This window comes from Lynx canadensis, chromosome X, assembly GCF_007474595.2.
Source record: "Lynx canadensis isolate LIC74 chromosome X, mLynCan4.pri.v2, whole genome shotgun sequence".
In the NCBI taxonomy this organism is placed as follows: domain Eukaryota; kingdom Metazoa; phylum Chordata; class Mammalia; order Carnivora; family Felidae; genus Lynx; species Lynx canadensis.
Window position 1 is genome coordinate 31,391,653 of NC_044321.2, and position 16,164 is coordinate 31,407,816.

The window sequence follows — 16,164 nt, forward strand, 5'->3', positions numbered from 1 at the left end:
TGTACAAGTGGCCACCTGGGAAAGATGCCCGTCTTATTGTAGGAGCAAGCGAGAAAAGAAAAGGCAGAAATGGTTTTTTTTAATTGTAGAAGATAAAAGAGTGACACCTAAATTCACTTAATCCGGTTATAGTGAAACAATAGAAGGGTAAATTCTGAAAAGCAAGGAGAGAAAAAGACACATTATTTTCAAGGGAACAAAAATTATACTGAAGGCACAATTCCCAACAGTGTCAAGAGAAGCCAGAAGACAATGGAATTACAGTGCTGAAGCAAATTAACTGTCAGCCTAGAATTTTAAATCCCAGTAAACTATCACTCAAGAGTAAGGATGAAATAAAAATATTTTCAATCCCACAATGAGACGGAGACAATTTAAAACTCACAGGTATTTGCTAAAAGAACAAATGGAGGACCTATTTAGGAATGAAGGAAATTGAATACAGAAAAAAGAATTAGGATCCAGTAAGAATGGTTATTAAAATCATCAATAAATGTGTGTAAATCTCAATGAGCGTTGGCTATGGAAACATTAATGAATAATTCAGGTGTTTTAAAAGCAAAGTGAACTCAATTACTAGGAAATAACTTTACCAGGGGGATGGGTATTGCCATTAGATGTGTAAGGTTCTTGTATTTGAGGGGAAGAGGTTTGAATTATTTTCAGACGTTTTTAATAAAGTGTAAATATTGAAAACTTGGGACAACCAAGAAAATATAAAGATAGAATATATAATTTCTGAACCAATAGAGGCATAAAAGGAAATAAAGAAAACGTTGATGAGTCCAATAGAATACAATAACAGAGAAGAATTGAAAGAAGGATGTAGTACAGAGAAGCAGCATATGAGATGTTCAACACAAATAGGTCATTAATCATGGTAAATATAAACAGACCAAATGGTGAAAGGTGATATTTTCAGCATAGAAAGTGAAATGCAGCTGTATGCTGTTGACAAAATTACCTGGTAAGATATCTAGGTATATATACCAAGTATATACCAATCAAAAATTAGCTGGCTTAAATATATTAGGATAAATAGACTTTAAGGCTAATGAATATATTAATTTTAGAAAGAATCCTGCAATGTGCAGAAAATCTCCAAACTTATTTCCACCTAACCACATAATCTCAAACTGTGTGAAGCAAAATTTGACAAATATGGAAGGAGAAATGAACAAATCCACAGAGTAGGAGAATTTATTATACTTCTTTGAATAAGTGAAAGATCAAGCTGACAGGACATTAGTAAAGCTCTACTAGACTTGACCAACACAATTAATGAGATTAGGTTTTCCTTTACCTGATGAGCCTACCGTGGCTCTGCTGGAAATAATTGTCAAATTTTGCCATTTACTTATTACAGCACTTTGATCTCTCTCTGGGCTTCTTTCTATGCTTTAGGGCATCTGTGAGCATGTACAGGCATTGGCTTTCAGCGAAATCTGACAGGGAACTGCATACCGGTCTTTCTTGGTCACAGATACTTACAAACTTCATGGGGAGAAAAGTCCAGTGCTCTCAGCCATTTAGAATTGGTTAGGAGAAAAAGGCCACATGCCGTTCATTCTCTTAGCATCCCTGAAAACCTTTTTCCTTCCTTGATTCCTACTTCCCTCTCTCCTTTTTTTTAATCCTCCTTCCTTCTTCCTTTCTTCCTTTTTTCTTTTTTCTATCTCTTTTGATCCCTCTCTTTCTTTTCACCCTTAAACATTATATGATTTTAGATCTTGTGTGTAATAGCAAAGCAAAAGTGGTTGAACCTTTTTTGAAGTGACAAAATCCATTTTAACCAGTATTTCAAGAATTGAATTTGTCCATAAATAGTGTGGGTCTTTATCATTTTAAAAATTGCTTTTACTTTATGGAATAGTATAATAACTTTGACAATCTAAGCAGCAAGCCATTTCAGAAAACAGTTTTTCCTGAATGGATGATACTAAACTACTACTGAAGAAAACAGTTTACAAAATAAATGAAGCACACTCTAAAATGTGTAATTGCTGAATCCTTTTCTTTTTTTTTTTTTTCAACGTTTATTTATTTTTGGGACAGAGAGAGACAGAGCATGAATGGGGGAGGGGCAGAGAGAGAGGGAGACACAGCATCGGAAACAGGCTCCAGGCTCTGAGCCATCAGCCCAGAGCCCGACGCGGGGCTCGAACTCGCAGACCGCGAGATCGTGACCTGGCTGAAGTCGGACACTTAACCGACTGCGCCACCCAGGCGCCCCTTTTTAAATTTTTTTTTTTCAACGTTTATTTATTTTTGGGACAGAGAGAGACAGAGCATGAACGGGGGAGGGGCAGAGAGAGAGGGAGACACAGCATCGGAAACAGGCTCCAGGCTCTGAGCCATCAGCCCAGAGCCCGACGCGGGGCTCGAACTCGCAGACCGACCTTTTCTTTTTTTTTATATGAAGTCTATGGCATACTTCATGTTTCTGGTATTAATAATAATAATAATGAGCAGTCATTAGCATACAATGAATCTGTCATTTACCGGAGTATTTGTGAGGTCCATGCTCGGGCACCAATAAGAACATGATAAAGTAACTAAAATGGGTAAAATCCCCAATAGTGTGTGATTTGGTCTTTTTGTTTGTAGAATAGAAGAAAGAATCTGCACTGAAACTTTCTAGTAGTAGATGGAAGTGAGATTAGCAAATGGGCCACAAAATTCTCTGAAAATATAATTACTCGTGCATTCATTCACAACAAATAAGTATTTATTATAAATTCATTTATATAAATGAATTCACATTATAAATATAGTAATTCTCTTGATATCTCATTTTCTGAATTAAGATATGCTTGCTAATATTATACTAAATAATTAACTGTGGAAGATAATGACGATTTGGCTATATCACTTAGTCTCTTCCATATTTCTGATGTGCTTTCATCTAATCATGAAACATTAAGGCAGAAAGAAACCTAATAGAAGTCAGTTAATCAAATTAGATTCCATAGAGCCCTAGCGTTCTTTTAAAATGCTTTTGTCTGTCTATAGGGGAGCTGTGCAAAAGAATGGAAGCTTCTAGCTGCTCATTCTACTTCAACTAGATCAACTCTAGCTTACTTTGCTTTATATTTATGTATTGAAATTCCGTCTTTGGTATTTTTCAGACACAGTGCCCCCCAAGCCAAAAAATAAGACATTTAAAAGCCACTCATCAAATCTTACTCCTTAATTTAAACAGATTAAGAACTTAAATTCTAAAAAAAAAAAAAAAAAAAAAAAACCTCTTTAAATTGTTTGCCTAAGGTCACACAATATAGGAAAGGAGCTAAAACTAGAAAACAGGATTTTTAACTCTCGCCTTACCAGTTTTATACATGTATCTTCCTTTGCAGTTAAGACGTGGTAGATTGTTTCAGTAAAGCTCACGTGGATCACATCTGGCTGTACATATGTTTTGTGTAGTCTCCTCTCTTGTTGACCCTGGTCTTCGCCATGTGACTTGCTTTGGCCAATGGATTGTTAAGGAGTGTGAAAGAAACTGATGTACGATGACCATTCATACATGAGGGCTCTCTTTTGCTGTTAGTAATTTTCATGTACTATTTGAAACATTGGGCTCATCTCACGGGTTAGAGAGCTCATGGACAGAATTCCTAGTTGAGGTCCCAAATTATGAGTGAGCCGAGCTAATACCACATAAAATACATAAGCTTTCCCAAATGAGGTCAGGCCACTGAAGCATGAGCAAATAGATGGTTGTGTCCTTAAACCACTAAGTTTTAAGATAGTTTGTTTTTGCACTGATAGTTAACGAAAAGAACAGTATTGACTTATTGTCCCAACCATGACCTTTCCTAGGATCCAAGCGTAGCATATTTTTATGGATTATTTAAAAAACTGTGCATCATACTGACTTCTAGTAGCTAATGTTATATAAAATTATGTATTCTTTCATTGGAGAGATTCTGTCTTTATTTCCTTCATTTCTTTCAGTAACTGTAATCTGTAATATGTGTAGGAAAGGCCCCAGGTGAGCTACATCTGAGTAGAGTAGGGATGGAAAGGACAGGTCCAGATTGTCCCTAACATATGTGATGCCAGTTCAAAAGTACAGGTGGAAGCCCATGTACCATATGTCTAAAGTTTTTAAGTGGTAAGTCAAACTAACAAATTTTTAAATAGATTATATTCTATTATTCCACCCTGACAAATATAACTTTACGCCAACCTGTAAGACCAAGTTTGAATTTAGAATTCTTGGCCACCTCAGAGTTTTGCCCTAGAATATGATAGCACAGAATAGCTGGGCCCTGGCCAGGTGCTCACTCTGTTCTCTTCCTTCCTTCAACTTCGACGGCATGTACCTTAAGAGGTCTCATGTACAAATTTGTGGATGCATCAGCCCACATAATTAATCTTGGTCTCTATCCTCCCTTCGATAGCCACACATTAGGTTTCAATTCTAGCAGTGTTCCACTGAGAAAACTGTCAAAGAAAAGAGTCCTGTGAAGGTCCTGGAAATAGGATCCAAACACTCTGGATTGTGAATTATGGCATCCCATGAACTAGGAACACGGATGGGGCTGGGTTACATGTAGGCCTGTACCATTGGGCCCACGTATTCCTTGCATGTCCAAAGAGATGGTGCCAGAGGAGACTCAGAGGCCCTAGAAAGCATGAGGCCCTGGATGGGAAGCTCTCTTTCCTGGGTCTAAGGGTGTGAGTTTCGTTGGGGATCCCCAGCATCAGACCCTGAAACAAGGTCTTGAGAGCAAGTAGTTCGAGAGGTGATCTCAGAAACCATAGGTAAGAGTATGAGAGAGTGAGAGACATCAAGGAGAAGCCAATTCAGGGACTGTTAATGAGTAGTCACCACTATTAACATTTTGGGCTCAGTTGCCCTGGAGATCTCTAGGAGTTCGTGTAGAATTCACTTTAGAGTTATTCCTACCAAAAGTCAAAGACGCTGGGTTATTTTTCCACCGATTTGTTACATATTCGTTGAGGACTACAAACACATTTGTGGTCTGATCCATGTGAAGGCTGAGTACCCTCGTATGTTCAGAGAAAGCCCTCGGAGAGAATGTCACAGTTTTCCATAAAGCCATTTGCGTACAGGGAGGATTTAAATGCCCAGGGGACCTGGCAGGGCATAGACAGTATCCGCTGCAGTGCAGAACTGGAAAACACTTTGAGAAAACATATCCCAAAAAGAGAATGATAGTTTGATGATATAATGTAGCCATAAAATTTCCAAATTTTTAAAAATCCAAATCCTCTCCACCTCTGCTATTTTACATCTTAAGGGAATGTGGATACTGGCTTAATTCAGAAGTGACTTCCTGTTGACAGTTTATGATATTTCTACTTACGTTTGTGGCATGAATCAATTAAATTAGAATTGTTTTATCACTGTACCTTCAGAAATAAAGTGATCATGGGTGCCTGGGTGGCTCAGTCAGTTAAGCATCTGACTTCGGCTCAGGTCATGATCTTGGGGTTCGTGAATTCGAGCCCCACATTGCGCTTGCTGCTGTCACCACAGAGCCCGCTTAGGATCCTCCATCCCCACCTCTCTACCCCTCCCCCCCCAAAATAAATAAACATTTAAAAAAAGTGATCATTTCCATGAATTCCACTGTTAGGATGGATTCCTTTTCCAACTGGTAAAGGAGAGAGGCTGGCACTGTGCATTCCTTAAGGTCTTTACTCATGAACATTTCATGAGTTGAAAAATGCTCACTTAAGAACGTCCTTGGCTTTCACTTTCACACTCAGTATCATTAAGAAGTCGATATTGTTAGGGAAAAGGGAGTAGCATATAACATAAAGCTTTTGGTAGGAGCTTTACACTGGGACTTGTGCATTCAATCATGTTTACTATTAAATAGCCAGTTATTCTCTGTCTTCAATGAGAATAATAATTACTCTTGAGTTGCTTAAATTTCCTATTCTAAGCAGTGTAATTTTATTTAAATTACCTAATCTAAATATTTTCCTTTCAGTCTGTTCGTGAAAGAGAATGATGAGGTTTATTTATTTCTGTTAATAAAGCAACACGTTTTGATCACATGATTATCTCACCTGGTTTGTTCTAATGATGTTGTCACAACTCAAATAATTCTCTCAGAATGAAAACAGTCCATGAATCACTGATGATAAAATGTGACTGAAGTCCTTTTTGAGAAGAAAATTTTTATTCTAAAATTAAATTTGATAGAATAAAAATAACAACATTCTGACAGCCTTTGTTTTCTCTTTAGACCAGCTGATAATCTTGAACTTTGCTTAGATGTAATATAAATTTCAAATGTGATCCATCGTCAGTGTATTTTAGTATACAATGTATAACACTAACATTATATGTATTATGTATGACACATAGAAATATACAGCATGCAGCATGCTACAGTGCATGTAATTAATATGTTTTTATAGTATATAACACCTAATGTATACCACACATATACAAATCCCCAATTCGATTTTAAAATGATTTAAAGCAATTAATGTTCTTGCAGGAGTGACTGATTTTCTTTGCATAAATTTCAGTGTATTTGAAAATAGGTTTGCCATTTTTAACATTTGAGGTGCTAAACGTGAATGAATTAAAATTAGAGCTAATTGATGTCATAATACTTATCTGGTCATTGGTTGATAAGCTTGATTTGTTTTCTTGGTTTCAGAAAACTTTCTAATACAGAACTAGGCTTTAATCATTTTTTTATCATTTCTTTTTTATCTGTTACTTAAATACTTTGCCATTAGTGGAGAAATTTATGTTATATTCTTATACTAGATCCTATTTTAGTGTCATGAGATTTCTATTTATTTTATAAATAAATTTTTGTATATTTTATTTATTCATCTTCATTTCATGGAGAATGGGGAGCTGCAGAGAAAAAAACTAGTGTTGATTAGAAGGAAAAGACAAGCATAGAAGCCTACCCACCATTAAACTGCTGTTAACTGTTGACTTAAGGTTAATGGTATAACAAGGTGATGTGAGAAGTATATTTGGGCATGCCTCCTTCTGCTTCCCTTGGTTTTTTAACTATGGAAAAATTATCTCAACCTGCTGGTCAAGCTGCAAATTATTTTGATTAGTATGGAACAGAGTATCCCTAAGTCATAGAAATGTGGCAGACAGGGACACCTGGGAGGCTCAGTTTGTTGGGCATCCAACTCTTTATTTCAGCTCAGGTCATCATCCCAGGGTCCTGGGATCAAGCGCCGCATTGGGCTCCACGCTGAGCATGGATCCTGCTTAGGATTCTTTCTCTCTCCCTCCCTCCTTTCTCTCTCTCTCTCTCTCTCTCTCTCTCTCTCTCTCTCTCTCTCTCTCCCCCAGTCCCCCTCTCTCCTGCTTGCACACACTCTCTCTCAAAATAAACTTAAAATAATTAATAAATAAATAAATAAATAAGAAATGTGGCAGACAATAATGCTCACCAAATATTCCACATATCTGTCTTATTTCTCAGTCTCCATTCAGTTAGATAGAGCCATGGGTCTGATTCTGACCAATTAATTGGCCCTTGGAACAATACAGCTGCTAGGAACAATTCCCCCTTGCACAGTTGAAAATCCCTACTTTTGAGTCCCCCAAAACTTCACTACTAATAGCCCCCTGTTGGCCAGAAGCCTTACCAATAGCATAACAGTTGATTAACACACATCTTGCATGTTATGTGTATTGTATACTGTATTCTTACAATAAAGTAAGCTAGACGAAAGAAAATCCTAAAGAAGAGAAAATACACTTACAGTACTTTCTTGTATTTATTGAAAAAATTCTGTGTGTAAGTGGACCTGCACAGTTCAAGCATGTATTATTCAAGGGTCATCTGTAATGTGTATTATTTTTTTAATGTATGTATGTTTGTTTGTTTATTTATTTATTTATTATGAGAGAGAGAGAGAAAAAGAGAGAGACAGAGAGAATCCCAAGCAGGCTTCACATTGTCAGTCCACAGCCCCGACACAGGGCTTAAACCCACAAACTGTGAGATCATGATCTGAGCCGAAATCAAGGGTTGGGCACTTAACTGAGCTACCCAGGCACCCCAATGTTATGTGTATTACTTTTGAGTTGAGCACTGAAAAGCCCGTGAACAAACATCCAGCCACTTTTCTTCCCCTGACCTATACTTGCAAGTACAGTTGCAAGCTCATGGAATCTTTCACAGCATGGGTCCCTGAGTAGATCTTCCTGTGACCTATGCAAGATATATTCTGTCACTGATAAATAAACTTGCTTATTATGCCCTTGAGATTTAGGAGTAGAGTGTTACTTCAGGATAAGCTAGTTTCTTCTAGATGATACAATATCATTAAATACAATAGTATTACATATTGCTTTACCCCAAAATGAATTTTGGGATTTATGTGATTAAAGATGATTAAGCTATTTTTTAAATGTTTTTGATAGTTGCAGATGGATCCGTTCTAGTTCCTTTACGATTTGTTCCTCTCAGTGCTGGACGCTACCCTTGTAAAATTTTGTTGACATCATGGTATGACGTGCGTGTCTATTGCATTGAAGGTATAGTAAATGCAGAAGAACCAGAGGCCAGGTTTGAATTTGAAACACCAGCATTTGAAGCCCTTACCCAGAATATTCCAGTGGTAAGTGCAAACATTTTTTGTACTTTTTTTCATCCCCACTGCTACTGTCTCAATTAAAGTCCTCCAAACCTTCATCTTGAACTAGTAGAATTTCTAATAGCGTTATCTGCTGCCATTTGTTTTTCCACGTTGATGACAAGAATTTATATTCCTGAATATAAATGTTATCATGTTACTTCCCTCACTAATCACTTCGATTGGATCTCATTCCTTAAAAAATTAACTCTAACTTCCTTAACTTATCATCACATTCCTACTCAAAAGGAATTCCTGGTTCCACCAGGCAGAGTAATGATCTGCCTCCAATCTCTCTACTTCAAATTTGGTTGTGATCCTCACAATTGAGATGGGTTCATGGGCACTAAGAACAATGACTGTAGCTTGGCTATCAAAGTGATACTACAGCATAGAAGAAGGTTATATATTTGTAAGGAATGTTGAATTTTCTAGACTAGAAATTGGTTTTCGTTTGTTTAATTATTAAAGATATAACAAAAGTCTACTCAAAGCACAGAAATTTGTTCTGATGGGATATATAAGCTTGGCGATCTGAGCAGTCTGCCAGAGAGATTGCCCATAATTAGGAGAAGAATGTGTGATTCTAAGACCATTTTATAATTTTAACAATAATTAGTAAGTTAAACAAATATTTCCTTAAATATTAAATAACCCATGGATCAGCCTATTTTTTTTTTAATTTTTTTTTTTCAACGTTTATTTATTTTCAGGACAGAGAGAGACAGAGCATGAACAGGGGAGGGGCAGAGAGAGAGGGAGACACAGAATCGGAAACAGGCTCCAGGCTCTGAGCCATCAGCCCAGAGCCCGACGCGGGGCTCGAACTCACGGAGCGTGAGATCGTGACCTGGCTGAAGTCGGACGCTTAACCGACTGCGCCACCCAGGCGCCCCGGATCAGCCTATTTGACATTGAAAGCATAGTCATGCTCATGCCTTATGTTCACATTGTTGATAGTTGTTCATAACAACTATGACTTTCAAGCAGTAATTTTTCTGAAATGTAATTTAAAATATAATATATAATTTTATTAAAAGTACCAAGAACTAATATGTAACTCAACTTCATCATCATCATCCCTCTGACATTTGTCTACTTTTTTTTTCACGCTTTAGAATAACAAAACAAAGAATGAATGGAAATGTCAAGTTACTATAGAAGGAGAATGGTTTTATGGACCTTCTGTTTTATATGTTGGAGCAGGTGAAACTGTGCAGTATCCTCTCACATTCAGACCTATTTTGGAATGTGAGATTATGGTATGAACTCATTGATTTTTTTCCCTAGTATTAATAATGTCTATAAATTGATGTATGATATTAACATGTCTAATTTATGATAAATCTTCTTGCAGAAAAGTTATATCTTCTATGATTTTGATCATCAGTATTCACTCTGCTTGAAACCTTAATAAATGTTTTAACTTGAGGGATAAAATTTCTGAAATTCACAACACTCCTGGCTGCCAATACTTAATGTCTAGATTATTTTTACACAAAATGTTTAACAAAGTAAAATCATTGTTCCTTTGTTTTTATTCATTAATGTAGGGGGTACTTCAGAGAATACTTTCTTAAGACATATTCCTTTGACAAGGACATAAAAACGTATGGAATTGCTATGTACAAGAAGGCCTATATAAACTCTGTCATTTAGAGAAAGTCCAGAGAAATACAGAGCTTTCACAGGAAATTCATCTTTACTCATTCAGTAGAAGTATTTAGACATAAACCGGAAAAGTCAATGACTGACACCTCCTTGACAGCTCATTTCATTAATCAGATTCAAAGTTAATCAGATAGCAGAGATTGTTGGGCATCCGACTGTGACTTCTATAGTGCTGAAATTTGGCTGATTTGTCACAGGGCAGACTTATTGTGCAAAATGAAGCAGATGGTATGGAGTATGTCTTTGACATAAAAGGGATTGGAAAAAGACCCCTGGCCTTGGAACACATCATTATAAACTGTCAAGTAGGAGAAATGACAAATAAACCCATAATGGTGCCCAATCATACAAAGACCATCCAAACATTTAAGGTAAGATTTTTTTCTTTAAGCCTGAAAGTGTTTTCAAAAGGACTATATTGAATTATATGAAATTTTAAAACCACTTAATTTTACTTAACTAGGTGAAGCAGTGTCACATAAGAACATGCTTAGAATTCTATTTCTCATTAGGCCAACAACTATTAAATTTCTTTTCAATTGTAAAGTTGAAATAACATCAAACAAGTTTTATATTTAGGTATTAGTATGTAATCATAAAGCCTATTAAAATCTACCTATTTGAATCGTGTACTTTGATCTGAAGAAATTGTATATGATAACAAAAGGCATTTTCAAAATATTTTGGATAGCTCATCCCATTTTAATGTGAAATCTGTAAACACAAATTTTCAAAAGTGTATCCTATCATTTATCAGCATAAATAATATTGGGAATGTGAAAAAATGCATAATTGTTTACATTATTTTATATGAAGCCTTTCACCTGGCTGTCCTCACTTGATTTAAGTCAATCCTAAAATAAATTTTTTCACTCCCCGCTCCCACATTTATCTACAAATTATTGTGTGCCCAAGAGAATCTTTGAAAGAAGATTCACATATCTATCCATCATGAGTGCCTGAGTTTCAGAGAGTATTAGAGAAGTCTGGAAATTCTCTGGGTTTGCCTCCTGATTTTTTTTTGTAATCCTGAAAATAATATGTGCTTTGATTTTCTTCTTTCCTTACTCGATGGCAAATGGAGTGAATATTAAGAACTAAAATGTCATCTTGACACTCCCCTGCTGAGACTTGTCCTGTCATCTCTTACCTTCAGGATAGAATCCATACTCCCTGAAGTGGCTTTTGCTGTCCTTTAAAAGCTCATCTGCTCATTTTCATCTGCTGCCACTCTTGGCCCCAGAAGCACTCAGCTCTTTGTAAACAGAATTTCCTTTTGCTCCTGTCTGGAGCTCTCTATACAACTCCCTATCTTCCATTTCTCCGTCTTTCTCCTCTTAATTCTTTAGGGCAAGTGTTAAATGCCACTTTTCCAAGAATGATAATAAAAGGCATTTTCAAAAAAAATTGGGGAGTGCCTAGGTAGCTTAGTTGGTTAAGCGTCTAACTCTTGGTCTCGGCTCAGGTCATGATTTCGCGGTTTGTGAGTTCAAGCCCCGCATCAGCCTCTGTGCTGAGGGTGCAGAGCCTGCTTGGGATTCTGTCTCTCCTTCTCTCTACCTATCCCCCATTTGTTCTCCCTCCCTCCCTCCCTCTCTCTCTCTCTCAAAATCAATAAATAAACATAAAAAAATTGTAATAAAAATAAAATAAAAATAAAACTTTTTTGAACAGCTTTTAAATTTTATGGATTATAAAACTGGGGAATAGATGCCTTTCATGTGCTTTGACAACATTTTTTTATCTGTTCCACCATCATACATACTATATAATATTGCTATTACCTTTTCATTATTTTCCACCAGAGTATAAACTGAGAAAAGGGGCATGTCTCTCTTATCTACATATTTATACCTTTCATAAATTATACTATCGAGCACCTAATAGCTTTTCAAGGAAGATTTTCCATATTTTTATATTTAAAGTCTTTTTTAAGTTTTTATTTATTTATTTATTTATTTTGAGAGAGAGAGAGAGAGAGAGAGAGAGAGAACACAAGTGGGGGAGGGGCAGAGAGAGAAGGAGAGAGAGAATCCCAAACAGGCTCTGCACTGTCAGTGCAGAACCCAATGCAAGGCTCACACTCACGAACTGTGGAATCATGACCTGAGCCAAAATCCAGAGTTGGATGCTTAACTGACTGAGCCACTCAGGCTCCCCCCATATTTTTATAATTAAAGAGCTCCAAAAATTATAAAAGAACAGAAATGTATTTAAGATTTAAGAAAGATTTGTTCCTAGAGATATTATCAATAGATACAATATCACCTTTCTTTGTTTGAAATTTACCATTGTCTTTAATCAACACAGGATAATGAGCACTATGAATTTGCCCTTTCATTTCATTCTTAATGTTTGGTTTATTGCTTGCCTTTCAATAGAAATTCTGTTGGGGAACAACTGAGGTAGTACTAAGGAGAAAGGCTGGGGAGAGAAGCTTTGCTTTATACTTTGAGCTTTAATCATACACTTGCTTTAGGACCACTGAAATGCTTCTGATTCTCCATCTTCATTCCTTCATCTATGAAATGAATTTGACCTCTATGCACTCAAGATTGATTCACAATCCTTTCCCCTGCTCTTTCTCTCTTTCAATATCTTTCCCTTTGTGTGATTATTTTCCTTAATCTATAAATAGTCTCATATTTTTCCATTATAAAAGAAAACTAGGGGCGCCTGGGTGGCTCAGTTGGTTAAGCATCTGACTTCAGCTCAGATCATGATCTCGGGGTTTGTGAGTTCAAGCCCCGCATCGGGCTCTGTGCTGACAGCTCAGAGTCTGGAGCCTGCTTCGGATTCTGTGTCTTCTCTTTCTGTCCCTCCCCTGCTCGCTCGCTCTCTCTCTCTCTCTCTCTCTCTCAAAAATACATAATAAACATAATATTTTTTAAAAAAATAAAAGAAAACTTGTCTCTACACTATTTCTTCTTTAATTATTATCACCTTTTTTTAAATTAATTTGGTTTTTTTTTTAGTTTTTAGTTTTTAGGTTTTTTTTAGTTTTTAGTTTTTTTTTAGTTTTAGTTTTAGTTTTTTAGGTTTTTTTTTTAGTTTTTAGTTTCTCTTAAATTCCTGTTAGTTAACATATAGTGTAATGTTGGTTTCAGGAGTAGAATTCAGTGATTCATCACTTACATGCAACACCCAGTGCTCATCCCAACAGTTGCCCTCCTTAATGCCCATCACCCATCCAGCCCATCCCCCTGCTCACCTCCCCTCCAGCAACCCTCAGTGTGTTCTATGTATCAACTATTATCACCTTTATTGTCCATGATTGCTAAACTTCTTAATTTATGGCAATCCATTTATAGCTCTTCTTTTGGGCTAAAACCTCTGCCACAGAGATCACACTTGACTTCTGGTCAAAGAAAATCAGTTATTTTACTGAGGTATCTGCTCACAATTCCTGTAGTGTTTTGCAATGTCAGTCTGCCTTCTTAACACTTTTCACTGTTTATTTTATACCATTCTGTATTCCTCATTTCCCTGCCATTTCTTGATTTTGATTATTACTTATCTGGTTCTTTTATTCCTCTAATCTTCTGATGTCTCTTCAGGTTTACATCTTCCAAAGTATCGTTATGGCTTTACGACGTCTCACTTGGCAGTTTCTTGGCTTCAAACTGCCATCTAGGTACAAATGCCAGCTTCACACTTTTCCTCAAGACGTGTGTTGTCTCAGCCCCTCATTCTCGACTGCTATACACCTGCACTTTGACAATCTGCTAACAACTCAAGCTCAATATATTCTTTTCATATATTTTCTTTGTTCTGTTTTTCATTACTGCTAGTAGTCACTTTTATGCCTTTTTTAAAAAATCCTTTTAACTTATATTTCATCTTACTGCCCTAAGAGTAGTTTTCGGTAGGAGGTTGTGACTTCCTTAATATGAAAGAGAAAATTAAAAATCAGAGAACATAATTAAGATACAGGTACAATGCTGTGGAAAATAGTTCTGCAGTAAGGAAAACAACAGGTGTGGGACTTCCAGAATGGTAGAGCAAGGAGTTTCATAAATCAGTTTCTCCTTAAAAACAATAAAACACTGGCACAAGTTGTCAGAATGAAAATTTTCAGGCCTTGAAATTGAACAAAAGCTTAAAATAATCTGAGGAATATTTGCTCAAGAAAAACTTGTAATCTTGGTAAGAGCAGAGTGATTTGTGGTATTTTTATTTGGCCTCTTTCTATCCCCCTCTCCTCAGCTCCTCAATCTTGCAACCATAGTAGCTATGAAAACTTGCAGCCTTGCAAACAAAGGAAGAGGCAGACTGAGTATGGATCTCCTTCTAATTCCCATCCTCAGGACATTGTCACAATTTGCCATTCCTTGCAGCTCCCTCTTTAGCAATTCCCCACTAGCGGAGTGTTGCCATTACCTGACTTGTCTCAAATCTTGCTCTGTTGGAAAGGCCCTATCTTCAGGATATTTGCCAAAAAAATATTCAGCAGTTATTACTTGACACTATAGTTGCCTGAGGCTGCAAAAACAGCTGTGCCCAGCAAGAGTTTGGCCAAAAACTTGAAAGGAAGATCTGAAGAGTGAGAGGTCCTTAGGGGATTTTAAAAGCTCTGAAGTATCGCTGGGGAACAAGCAGGTCACATGCATGGGTAGCATTGTGCAGTTGACCAGAGAAGTCCTGAGAGGGTGCCAGGTCTTTTGTCTCCACAGACATAGAGGCACTATGGGAGCTGGAAGTGAAGGCTGAGGCAGAGTTGTCAGATCCCTGAGTGCTGAAAATGTGCCATAACACATATGCAACGCTCCTCAACAAAGGGTAGACAATTTACATTCTCAGGCGTGTAAGGAAACCTGGGACAAACTATTGCTGGCCACTAAGCTAACTCAGCAGGGGCTTAAGTGAACACACGCTCTAGTGAATGCAGAATATACAGGATTGGTCCGAAAAGTCACTAAACCAGCAAAGAACAAACAAGAAAAAACAGCAACAAAAACAAACCATTGGGAGTTAATGATCTGATTCCAAAAATGGCTCTATTGGCTTATCTAAAAGGCACATTTTTCCACAGCAAAAGTTATGAGACAAAGAAACAGGGAAGTATGGCCCCTACACAGGAAAATAAGCAGTCACTAAAAGCTGTCTCAGTAGGGGCCCACATTTAGGACTACTAGACAAAGACTTTAAACAGGCCTTTGTAAATATGTTCAATGAGCTAAAAGAAATATTTTCTGAGGAGTTAATGAAAAGTTCCAAAAAACAGATAATAGCAATAATATAGAGATTATTTTAAAACTCTGGACTTGATAGTACAATAGAAAAGAGGAATCATTCACTCTAGGGACTCAGCATATTTTCTAATTTCATTGGGATTTCTTTTTTGGCACATTGGTTATTTAGGACTCTTTTTTAAAAATTATTTTTATTTTATTTTATTATTATTATTTTTGAGAGAAGAAGAGAGCATGAGCAGAGGGAGAGAGAGAGAATCCTAAGCAGGCTCCACACTCAGCACAGAGCCTGACAGGGGCTCGACCCCACGATCCTGGGATCATGACCAGGATGGTCATGAGTCAAGAGTCAGCTGCTTACCCAACTGAGCCACCCAAGCACCCCTATTTAAGGGTTTCCCAAATTTCTTTCCATTTTTTATTTCAAATTTAATTCAATTGTTCCCAAAAGAAAATGTACTAGATATAATTCCAGCCCTTTTAAATTTATTGAGGCTCCTTTTATATCCCAAGGCATGCTCTATCCTGGAGAATATTCCGTGGGTACTTGAGACATACTAAAGGGCATCCATGAAAATCCCACAACTAGCATCATACTTAATAGTAAAACAATGAATGATTTTCCCCTGTGGTCAAGAACAAGTCAAGAATTTCTACTCTTGCCATTTCTGTTTAACATTATACTGAAGATATT

At 36.8% G+C, this 16,164-nt stretch overlaps 1 protein-coding gene across 1 annotated transcript in view; it reads left to right on the plus strand.

Moving 5' to 3' along the window:
- CFAP47 (cilia and flagella associated protein 47) overlaps positions 1-16,164 on the plus strand; it is a 550,869-nt gene that overhangs the window by 340,515 nt on the left and 194,190 nt on the right. The window contains exons 46-48 of the mRNA XM_030305764.1: positions 8,396-8,592; positions 9,726-9,869; positions 10,476-10,649. Coding sequence (XP_030161624.1) covers positions 8,396-8,592; positions 9,726-9,869; positions 10,476-10,649 — 515 coding nt within the window. The remainder of the gene's footprint in view (positions 1-8,395; positions 8,593-9,725; positions 9,870-10,475; positions 10,650-16,164) is intronic.